The sequence below is a fragment of the Esox lucius genome, chromosome 14 (assembly GCF_011004845.1).
Source record: "Esox lucius isolate fEsoLuc1 chromosome 14, fEsoLuc1.pri, whole genome shotgun sequence".
Lineage (NCBI taxonomy): Eukaryota > Metazoa > Chordata > Actinopteri > Esociformes > Esocidae > Esox > Esox lucius.
In genome coordinates this window covers 5,864,038-5,876,195 of record NC_047582.1, presented here as the reverse complement: position 1 = coordinate 5,876,195, position 12,158 = coordinate 5,864,038, and the positions used below count along the sequence as shown (strand labels likewise).

The window sequence follows — 12,158 nt, the reverse complement described above, 5'->3', positions numbered from 1 at the left end:
AGAAAGGCTATAGATTTAGATGGGGAGATTGAGGGATGGGTGGAGGGGTAGGGAGATGTGTCCTCCTCTGAGCTAAGAAAACAGCAACTACAGGGAAACGATGACGTGTGATGGGGGGAGGGAGTGGGCGGGTTCATAGATAACTTTCCTTGAGCGTCTCTCAGAATCAGTGATGATACCAGTTGGTTTGATCCCCGGTTCTGTCATTCATTGGTGCAACATTGATTATTATTAGTTAGTGTCAAATCATACGTTTTGTATTATTTTATCAATAAAACAGCATACTTGCTTTCTTTTCCATCAGTTTCAGTCCATTTTATTTAAGTAAATAACCAGTTACGGGTACTTCCAGCCTGGCTCAGTGCTTTCTGAAAAGGGGAACTAGAGAAAACTGCTAGAGTAGGTGTTGTTAAACTTCTTTTGTTGCATGTGATTGGCTCAGATGGCTGTCACTCACGGGGACACTACATCACTATAGCACTAGAAGAGAGTGGGCCCCTTGGATGCTGTTATCTTGCTTATCTTCTTAGAATAATTAATTACTTTTTTTGTGTATAATTAGCTGTTATGATGCAATCTCTTACCATCATTTTTTAGGATTCATTAATTGAAATCAGCAATGGTTGAACAAATCCACTAAATGAGGATAAAGGAACGGTTTCACAGTCAGAACAGGCTGATGATGTTCTGGTGGTGATATCTCCACAGCTTCGCACCCGTTTGCCCTTTAACATTGCATCTAATGTATGTGTGGATAAAATTTGCTGTCTTGCATTAAAAAAAGCATTACAAAAATTGTTGAGCTTGCCAGAAATTGCCCATCCAAGATTTCCTTCTTAAATCACCACTGGTTGACACACACACAGACACACACACACACATTTTTTATGCTGCTTTCATTGTATTAAGAGAGTTCGGACTAGCAAGGACATTGCTGATCTGTTTCAGGAGGCCATCTATTCTCCCAAAGCAGGAAGGGCTCCATCGACACATCACCATGGCGACAGCTTCGTACACACACACACAGACACACGCGGGGACAACACCCGCCGCGCCTATCCCTCTATCCCTGCCCCCATCTTTTACAAATGAGGGATCTGAGAGAGAGAGAGAGAGAGAGAGAGAGAGAGAGGCAGACAGAGTTACTGTCAGTCAATTTAATGTGTCTGCGATAATAGAGGGGGCTGTCCGTCAAAGCTTGGCCACACCCTCAGACAATGTGCCAGAACCCCATCTGTACTGTAATGTAGCAGTGTGTGTGATGTCAGGCTGCTCTCTCTCTGCCCTGTATGAATGAAAGTGATACCTCAGCGCTCCCATACTGTCTACCCAGCCCTCCCTGCCAGCCAATAGCGCTCAACGCCACCCTGCCTCCCGCAAGCCATGACATCATCTCTAGCCAATAGCAAAGCAGCTCGGGGGCTTGCTGTCTGCTGCATCTCCAACGATGATCAGTTGGGACTACGGGACTGAGGTACGGAGGGAGGATGGGAGGGAAGGATAAAAGGGGAGGGGGGGCCACTGTGAGGGATGAACAGAGAGAAGATGAACAGGGAGAGACGATAAGATAGGATGTTCTCCCCACAGTGCAAACGGGAGATAGCGGGGCGAAGACTTGAAACAGACTGTAGGGCCCAGAGGTATTTCTGTTTTATCACCGCTAGACAGGGTTGTGTGTGTGTGTGTGTGTGTTTGAGTCTGTGTTTGTGTGTGTCTGTGTGCGCGTGCATTCATAGCGTTTTTTTTAAATGCTATTAGCAAATCAAATCGACAGCTCCAACTGTGCAGAATGCCTAACACGTACACATATAAAGACACAAACCTTACATCAGAAACAAGAAATGTCCATTCCGATTAACACTCCTAGAGTGAGCCATCAGAACCAAGAGAATAAATATGGTGTATACAGAGTGAATGGTAGGCTTGGCAGTGTAAACATGTTAGGATGCGCCACCCATTTGGAACTTACCCACAATGCTGATTGATATGCATCAGCCGTCTACCAATCAGATGAAACGCAGACTCATTAGCATGTCATTATCATACACCCGTGGACATTGGGAGGAGCCCCTGTAAACGTAAGGACCTGGCCTCTGTACATTTCTCACCCACTTCCCTCCACTGACCTCTTCTTTGTCTTTGTCTTTTTTCATTCTTTCTCTGTCTTTCTCCCTCTGTCCTCTCACTCTCTCTCTTTCTAACACCCCTCCAACCTCCCTCTTACTCTACTCTCTCCATTTGTTTCTTGTCACCCCCACCCCCCCATTGCCTGGCCCGTCAATAGGTCACCCTCTGTGTGTGTACCGACAGTCAGTACACAGTTTCAGAGGTTGACTTGGCGTTGGCTGTCAGTGTCTCTCTGTCCACTCCGACAGCTAGTCAGCGCAGTGCCAATGATGCTTTCTTCCCCTTTTTCTCCCTCACAAAGCAAACCGCTTCGCCTCAGGATGTGGCCGCGTATTGATTGGACTCTGTGTGTTTGGCCTTTCTTTTCCTGTGTGCTCATCAACATACACACGCAGGCAAGCGCACGCAATCTATTCCCTCGTTAGCCTCATAAATACACTGGAGGGCGATTCTGCTGTCGACCCACAGAAGTCCTTGACCACTTCAAAAGCCCAAGCAAAAAAAAAGGTGCCACTATCATCTATCATGCTGATGGTATATCAAGTTTCCACACTTACAGTCGAAGCAAGAAGGAATGCTTTGGCAGCCACGGCCATTGCCTTGAGGTCATGTTGCAGTGTGTTTGTCATTGTTGTGGTAAAGACCAGTGGAGGAGTTGCGCTGGTGGAACTGCTATTTTCATTGTGACTGGAAATGATGTGATGGATGGTGATGGATGATGATGGAGGTGACGAGCCCGCCCCCCCTTCGTCCCCCCCACCCCCCCCCCCACCACCCCCTTTGTTTGAAAAGACCAAACGAAAGGCATGGTCTTTTCAACCAAAAATCTGTTGGAAAACAAGTTGTAGAAATTAGTCTTCATTTTTTGACATCCTTATAACATTTAACCTTTTATTAGTCCTCTTCGCCTGTTCTCCCTCCTCCCTTAGGTCTTAGGTTTCATCGTAACCCTCACGCCTGAAGATCGTGGCTGCTGTAGGCTTGGGGAGTGATCATGTGTTTAGCCACTAGCGCTAGTACACAATTTCGCCAAGTCAAATTCGGTGTAGATGTACTTTAGCGGCTAAAGGTTTCTTATTTCTTATTCTGAGGGAGGAGATGCCTTTCTGATCCTCACCTTTGCCTGGAAATTAACGGGGCAGGGAATATGAGTGCCCTCTCTCTTCTGATTCACTACTGTTCAGTGTCTCAGTCAATTTAATCTTAATTTCACCAGGGCAGACTGAGGAGAAGAAAATAAAAAAGTCTCTCCCCAAATTAAACATGTCTGGGATTGATAGTGCGGTAGTCGTACTAGTCACTGTCGTAAACAAATGTCAGACAGAAAAAGCTGAGAAGCTATCTGACATCTAGACAGCCACAGCAGCACTGGTTTAGTGAGTCGTGTCTCAGTTCAATCAATGTCTGCTTTCAGCATCTCTGGCTTTAAGATTCCTCATGTGTTCCCCACTGCATCTTTGGGAAATCTGTCTCTCTTTGGTGGTGATGAGATCTCCCATCTTTGTTTGGTTGTCTGCGGCTACATAATTCTGACCTACTGTGTCTTTTAGGCAGCTACAATTAATCCAGGCCTGGTGTTTATTGATTTATCAACGGAAGGGGTGCTGCGTCTCTGTATTTTACTACCGATCTGCACAAACACGCACACACACGCAAACACACACATACATGCACTCACATTTCGCCTGACACTTTCCTCCTGCTTCTTCCTCTCCTTGGAGGCCTGGGAGTGGGAGACAGGGGCATCTTGGGACTTGCGGTTTATCTGACCGCGCAAAGGCCTGAACGAAACGATTCCTGCCGGCTGTTTCGACTCAGTCTCACACATAAGCACTTGTCAGCACGTTAACGGATAGCCTCCGGACTCATGGCTTCCAGCATGTACTGACACAGACACACACTCCAGTGGACACACGCAGACTGTCACACAACAACACACACGTGGCTGACCTAGAGGAGCAAAAGCAGGTTAGTATTGATGAGGGACACCAAACCCACAATTCATCAAGACCCTGACCTGTGACCTTTGAGAGCCTGCAAATTTGCCATTATTGGGCTGTTCATTTTGAGTGTGTGTGTGTGTGTGTGTGTGTGTGTGTCTGCACGTGTCCGTCCTTCCAGAGGAGAAGGGAGGGGGAGGGGCCCAGCCCTAACTCTTCCTGACCACTCCTCAATGCCAATGCATGGCAATACCACATTTACCGTTCAAATCTAACACAGACAGAAAAGACAGACAGGTTATGATCTTCCATCCAATGGGCGTTATATAATCTCTGCGCTCCATGCATCTGTAAACAGAACTCATACACACCAGTCTGTTCACGGGTAACCTTTTTTGTCATTGGAAATATAATAGGCCCCAGTCACAGGAGGGTTGGGGGGTGTTGGGAACCTCATATGACCTGAACATTGAAATTCAATCCTTTGCCATCCAGGGTTTAATCCGGCCAAATTCCTCTCTCTCTGGTGTGTAAATTAGCCATCCAAATCCCTGAATTGTAAGCCTGTTATCGTCTCCTCTCTCCTCCTCTGCTCCTCCGCTCTTCTTCACCTGCTCTTCTCGCTCCTCTTTCTCCTCTCTCTCTCCCTGAAGACATCGGCGTCTTGCTCCTGTTCTTGTCAGTGTAATGGGCCGACCAGTCTCACGGCAACAATGAAAACACGCACACAAACACACACAAACACACACGCTGCTACGTTGAATGAACAAACTGACAGCCAGGGATGGGGGGGGGGGTGCGACAGAAGGAAATAAAGAGACAGGGGAATGAGATAGAGAGACAGGTAGAGAAAGTGAGAAGGATAGGGAGGGAAATGGAGAGGAGAGCGATGGAGGATACAGCCAAGCAGTAGAATGAGCAGGGGAGATGGAGCGAGATAGGACAGGAACAGAAAGGGGGAGATGGGAGAATAAAGAGATGGTGAGGGCGAGAAGGGGAGATGGGTTTAGATGGGGGGTTTCATATGCCCGGTAAGGATGGGGGTTTTGTACGCGTTCCCAACCAGCCTTGACCGTCTATGTCGGGCGCTGCCAGCGGTTAGCGGGGAACAGGACTGTAGGCTAGTGAAGCAGAAGAAGGCGTAGCTCACGTTGGGCCATGTTTCCCCCTCAGTCCACCCCACTGCACTACAGCGGGAAACCACGGCACATCAAGCCTCTTAGCAGCCACTTTCCTCTCCCGGGTTCTGTGTCGTTTTGGTGGGAGGGGGGCAGGGAAAGCAGTGTCCTCCCCCAGGTGAGGGCCTCTGAGTGGGTTGCTGGTTGATGGACGGTGCTGCCGCTGGGACAGGGAGGGTCGATCCACCCACCGACCCCTCAGCTGTCCTCTCCTAATCGGGTAGTCATGCCACAACCCCCCCCACCCTGCACCCTGCTCTTTCCCCAGCCTCGGCCCCGCAAGCCCCCAGGCCTTGCCCCAGTCCTCACCCTGGCCTCGCTCCATCCAGGCTCCTACCCCCACCCAGCCATGGGGCCGGTGAAGGGATGGAAAGGGGTGGGGTCACAGTGTGGGGTGGGTGGAGGCTGATTCCATGTGACAGGACTGGCTCTGGTGATGACTTCATCTAAATGCAAAAAAAGAAAATGGCTGGTTCCCTGCATGCGCACACACACACACACACACGTGAATGTACACAGACATAGCTGTACACACACACACACACGTGAATGTACACAGACATAGCTGTACACACACACACACACACACCCACGTGAATGTACACAGACATAGCTGTACACACACACACACACACACACACACACACACGTGAATGTACACAGACATAGCTGTACACACACACACACACACACACACGTGAATGTACACAGACATAGCTGTACACACAGGCACACAGACAGTGACTTGGAGACGACCTATTTTTTATAACAAGTTGTTTCCAGATGTAGAAAGGAAGTAGCTTGGGAGCATGTTGTGACCATTAAGCTGCATTCGTCAATGTAAGGTTCATACTGAATGTGATGCTTGACTGTGTACATAAGTGTGTGTGTGTGTGTGTGTGTGTGTGTGTGTCTATGCGCACTTTTCCCTTAGACATCCTTTGCTGCAAACTGAGGTTGAGAGTCGGGGGGGGTGAAACCGCTTGGAGATCTACTTAATCAGAAATCATTAGAGCTCGGTGCATCTCGGTCTCTCTCACTGTGTGTGTTTACACAATTCCCCCTCACCATCTCATTCTCACCCACTCCGCTGGTATTGCCTTTTTCACTTCATAATCAGACGTATCATTTGAGGTCTTATCAGCTCTTATCCAGGAACAAGGGGGAAGACAGAGTGGAAGGGAAAGAAAAACAAGCAGAGGGAGAGAGAGAATTGAGGAGAGACACTTGGAGAGAAATTAGTTGGGCGAAAGAGAGAAAAAGGAGAGATCCCCACAGCTTACTGTGAGTCCAGGAGTGTGTCAAATCCTGTGGCCTAGCTGTCAGTCAGTGTTGGGGTTTGAAGCATTGAGACCCTGCTGAATGATGGGTACATTGTGTGTGCCAAAGACAGCTGGCACTGAGCCGGGCATGGCTGAAGAATAGCAGTAGTTGTGTTTGACTGCGTGAGGATGTACATGCGAGCGTGTTGACAGTGGAGATCTGTTATCTGTCCCGCTTCCAGACCCAGCCGACAGAGATCTCATCCTACAGAGGGGATGGACCCAATACCCTACAGACAGGGTCCCCCAAAACTACCCTTAGGCCTCAACCTGAAGTAACTGGAGTATGGATATCATGGAGATCTATGTATAGTGAGGCATGTGGAGCAGGATGACAGTGAGGCAACTCTTAAGAAAATGTGTTAAATGCAGATTTTGTGTATGTGAATTACATGAGGATATAATCTGCTGAGCTTAAGGCTCAGAGTTAAAGCTGAGAGTTACATTCTGTGCGAGGTCAAACCTAAGCCACACTTGTCCTCCTTTACCATTCTTTACATTAAAACATGGCTACTCATCAGGCTCACCCCCCTGGCCTGTGGTGATAAATTGTTGGGGAGTGACGGCGAAACGGGGAGGAATACGAGACCTGGATCAGGTGCACAAGGAGATCAGATGAAACATGACCAGGGAGACGGGCGTGTGTGAACATGGTGGGATATGGTGGAGGGGGTGGGGCATGTAATCCAGGTCCCTAACTCCCTCAGCGGGGGGATAATTGGGAGAGTGATGGAGAGAGGGGGTACGGAGAGGGAGGGAGGGTTGGGGGTAGGGTACCGAGGGTCGGTCCCCGCCAATCACAGGCTGCTGTCATGGCAACGGGGCTGGGGTATGGCCCACCTAAGAGAATGGCTGTACATTTTATCATGGGCTTGGATCTAAGAGCAACCTCTTGTCCCTTTCAAGCGAATGATTTTTTCACTTTCTTTGTGCTGGTCAGGGCGGGGGTAGGATTTGGGGTCTTTTCCTACGTTTTTTTCGTTTTCCCTGTTGTTGTTTTTTGGTAGTAGTTGAATAGGGTAACCTGGTAGATTGTATGCGTTTCATTGTATGTATGTTGGATACAGTAGGGGAGGGGGGGGGAGAAGTGGGAGGATGGTGGGTGTCTGGGTAAATGAGGTGATGGCTCACCGGGGCTGTTATTGATGACATCAGGTGTTGCCCACCGCCCTCCCGTAACTCCCCCCACACAGCCCCGCCCCACCCCCTCCATATCCATTAATGGGGCTTCCTTGCAGGACTGCACAATCTCCCGAATCAGCTGCACACCATGACATTTTGTAAACCTGCGTCTTCTGTCCGTGAAAATAAGGACCCCTTAGGAGAACGATGAGGCTGGTCTGAACTTCAGCCAGTTGGCCGTCTGCTGTGTGCTGTATAAGTATCTGCAGTATGTTCCGTATAAAGCTAGGTTATTATGTTGCTGTGTGTTGAGGGTGGTGCGGTAATGTCAGCCAAGAGCTTTCCGGTACAATATTGAGACAAATGAGCTTCCAGGTTTAATATCTAATATATACATGAGGAGTGCAGCGAGTTGGCAACAGTAGGATGTGTGTGTGTGTGTGTCCGTGTGTTGTGTTCGTGTGTCTGACTGCCTGCTTTGTGCCGCTGGAGTCAGGAATGCTGCACTGTACATCGGACCGGCACCCGGACAATTCACACAATGAGAGGTTTCCACAGCAACGAAGGCTGCAGTACAGGGGCTGGGATGGTGTTGTGTGAATGGCATGGTCTTTCACACTCCATTGTACTTCCTCAATAACTCTTCCTCTCTCCTCCTCTCCACACTGTTTCAGTGAACGTCTTCCCAGCCTTTCTCCCACCAACACCTCCCTCGTGTGCACGCGCACGCACGCGCACACACGCGCACACACGCATGCAGACCCAACTTCTCCCTTTCTTTGATGTTGTATTAACAAACAGCCAGAGGTTTTATGCTCTCCAGGACAGAGAGGTGTGTGAGGCTGTTACTCCAGCACACAGGGGAAACCACTGTAAGTGGGTTAGAGATCCCGGCACTCAGCCGGAGGAGAGTGCCGGGAGTACCAACTCTGTTACTCTCGCACACATCCCGGTCCCTCTAACTTTCTCTCTTTAGTGTCTCTGTCTCACTCTCACACTCTCTCTCTCACTCTGTCAATTAAATTTAATTGGAGTTTTTTTGGAATAGGAAATATTTATTTACATTGCAGCGCAAGTGGAAAATAACAAGTGGAAAATCAGAAAGCTATAAGTAATGCACAGTGATAGTTATTAGTCAGAAGGACAAGGAAAAATATTTTCCCTCACAGGCAAGAGTTTATCAGTGTGGGTCTGTATGGCTTGTCTGTCTGTCTCTCTCTCTCTCTGTTTCTGTCTGTCTTTCTCAATTCAATTCAGTGGGCTTTATTGGCATCTAAAGCATTTGTTTACATTGCCAAAGCAAATGGAAATTAAATACACCACTGAAAAAGAAAAAATAATTGAAGATAACACATTACGATTTTTTTTTTTAAAGGAATAAAGACATCTTAATTTTATACAATGTATACATAATGTAAATATGTCCATAAATTCACTGGTGAGAATGGCGAGGTAAAGTCAGTAAAGACATTCCAAAGTGATGTTTTTGTGGCACTGACTGTTCTTTCCTCATGGCAGAGGGTCACAAATCGAGCTGCTATGATGGCATATTGTTCCACCTATCCTAAAAGAATACCCAACAAACAGCGTTGGGTTTCATCTTGAAATCTTTGTGTGTGTTTGTGTGTGTGTGTGTTTGATCTGTGGGAAATATTTGGCTCTGATGTGATCATACTTCTTGCAAGTGGTAAGGGAGTGCAGCTCTGATTCCACCTCATTTTGTGGGCAGTGTATTATACACATATAGTCTGTTTTCTCTTGGGAGCCAGTTCTACCTATGGCATCCTTTCTCCATAGCAAGGCCATGCTCAGTCTGTACATTCTTAATTTTGGGTGTGTTACAGTTGTCAAGTATTCTGTCACTGTGTGTTCTCTGTTTAGGGTAAGGTAGCATTCTAATTTGCTTAGATTTGACTGTTTTCTTCCAGTGGGTCAAATAGTTTTCTTTTTGTGTCCTCATAATTTGGTTGGGTGTGGCTGTGTTGTTCTCTTGGGGCTCTGTGGGGTGTGTCTGGTTGGGTGTGGCTGTGTTGTTCTCTTGGGGCTCTGTGGGGTGTGTCTGGTTGGCTGTGGCTGTGTTGTTCTCTTGGGGCTCTGTGGGGTGTGTCTGGTTGGGTGTGGCTGTGTTGTTCTCTTGGGGCTCTGTGGGGTGTGTCTGGTTGGGTGTGGCTGTGTTGCTCTCTTGGGGCTCTGTGGGGTGTGTCTGGTTGGGTGTGGCTGTGTTGTTCTCTTGGGGCTCTGTGGGGTGTGTTTGTGAGAAGAGCCCCATTACTAGCTGGTTTAGGGGGCTGTTCTCTAGGTTCATCTCTCTGTAGATGAGGGCTTTGTTATGAAAAGTCTGGTAGTCACTTTCTTTTAGGTGGGTGTGAAATTTCACAGATCTTTTCTGGGTTTGGAGGATTAGTGGGTATAGTCCCAGTTCAGCTCTACATGTTTTTTGAGGTTTTGCGTTGTACCTTGAAGATGCTCTTGCAAAATTCTGCATGCAGAGTCTCAATTGGGTGTTAATCCCAATCGTGGTTGGTCAGTGGACCCCAGACCTCACAGCCATAGAGGGCAATGGGTTCCATGACTGATTGGAGTATTTTGAGCCAGGATCTGATTGGAATGTCTAGTTTTAATGTTCTTTTTTGATGGTATAGAATGCCCTTCCTGCCTTGTCTCTCAGGTGAATCACAGCCTTATTGAACCTGTAGTGTTGATGCTCAAGCCGAGGTAAGATAGCCAGATAGCCCCTCCCCCAATGGGTTTGAATGTCTAGTTAATGCTTTTGTTCATGTAATGCAGCCTCGTCAGTGACAGTGGGGAGGTTTCCACAGAAGTGAATTAAGGATTTTTTTATATTAGAGAATGTTCTCAACATTAACTTAAGCGCTAACCATTTCTCAGTGTGCTCCACCTTATAATATTCTTTAACCTATGTAAAGTATTATTGAAATAGAAATGTATCCTCATAATTTCCACCACACAGTTTACCTTTGAAAATGTAGCCTACACAATACAAACTAAAACTATAGACACTTTTCAGACCTTTATTTTGAAGGCAACATGAAAATCGGAAATATTATTGTTGCTGCCAAATGTGACTTGTGACATGAAAGCAATTACTTGGCCCCCCCTCTGGATAGAATTTATGTTTGGGGTCCAGGCTACCGGACCTTTTTTGGAAAATCATTATTTTGTCTTACTGAGGTTTACTGCAAGAGCCCAAGTCTGACAGAATTTTTGCAGAAGATCTACAGTGGATATAAAAAGTCTACACACCCCTAAAATGCCAGGTTCTTGTGATGTAAAAGAATGAGACTAAGATAAATCATGTCAGAACTTTTTCCACCTTTAATGTGACTTATAACATGAAAAATTCTATTGAAACAAACTGAAATCTTTGAGGGGGAAAAATAAAAATAAAAAACTCACAATAACCTGGTTGCATAAGTGTGCACACCCTTAAACCTATACTTTGTTGAAGCACCTTTTGATTTTATTACAGCACTCAGTCTTTTTGGCTAGGAGTCTATTAGCATGGCACATCTTGACGTGGCAATATTTGCCCACTCTTCTTTGCAAAAGCGCTCCAAATCTTTCAGGTTGCGAGGACATCTCCTGTACATAGCCCTCTTCACCTCACCCCACAGATGTTCAATTGGATTCAGGCTTGGGCTCAGGCTGGGCCATTCCAAAACTTTAATCTTCTTCTGGTGAAGCCATGCTTTTGTGGATTTGGGTGTGTGCTTTGGGTCGTAGTCGTGCTGAAAGGTGAACTTCCTCTTCGGATGCCTGAAGGTTTTGTGCCAAAATTGCCTGGTATTTGGAACTGTTCATAATTCCCTCCACCCTGACTAAGGCCCCGGTTCCAGCTGAAGAAAAACAGCCCAAAACATGATGCTGCCACCACCATGCTTCACAGTTCAACCTTGGTTTCATCTGACCATAATGTTGCTGTAGGCCTCTTGGAAGCCTCCCTGACCAGTTTTCTTTTCGTCTTTTCATCAATTTTGGAGGGATGTCTAGTCTTGGTAATGTCTGTTGTGCCATATTTTCTCCACTTGATGATGACTGTCTTCACTGTGTTCCATGGTATATCTAATGCTTTGGTAAATTATTTTGTACCCTTCTCCTGACTGATATCTTTCAACAATGAGATCCCTCTGATGCTTTGGAAGCTCTCTGCGGACCATGGCATTTGCTCTGAGATGCAACTAAGAGAATGTCAGGAAAACCATACTAGAAGAGCTGAACTTTGTGATTAATCAGAGTCACTTTAAATGATGGCAGGTGTGTAATGACTTCTATTTAACATGAGTTTGAATGTGATTGGTTAATTCTGAACACAGCCACATCCCCAGTTATAAGAGGTGTGCACACTTATGCAACCAGGTTATTGTAAGGTTTTTATTTTTCCCCCTCAAACATTCTTTTACATCACAAAAACCTGGCATTTTCACAGGGGTGTGTAGACTTTTTATATC

The 12,158-nt window shown here is 46.7% G+C and overlaps 1 protein-coding gene across 6 annotated transcripts in view; it reads left to right on the top strand.

Annotated features, from left to right (window-relative positions):
- Positions 1 to 12,158, top strand: part of sh2d3ca (SH2 domain containing 3Ca) — a 62,120-nt gene that overhangs the window by 35,796 nt on the left and 14,166 nt on the right. Inside the window, exon 1 of one of the 6 annotated variants that reach the window (XM_010877346.3) lies at positions 679 to 1,474. The exons of the other annotated variants lie outside the window; for them this stretch is intronic. Within the exon in view, the coding sequence (XP_010875648.2) occupies positions 1,448 to 1,474 (27 nt within the window). The 5' untranslated portion in view covers positions 679 to 1,447. Of the gene's footprint in view, positions 1 to 678; positions 1,475 to 12,158 lie in introns of those variants that run through there. 6 annotated transcript variants of the gene reach the window in all.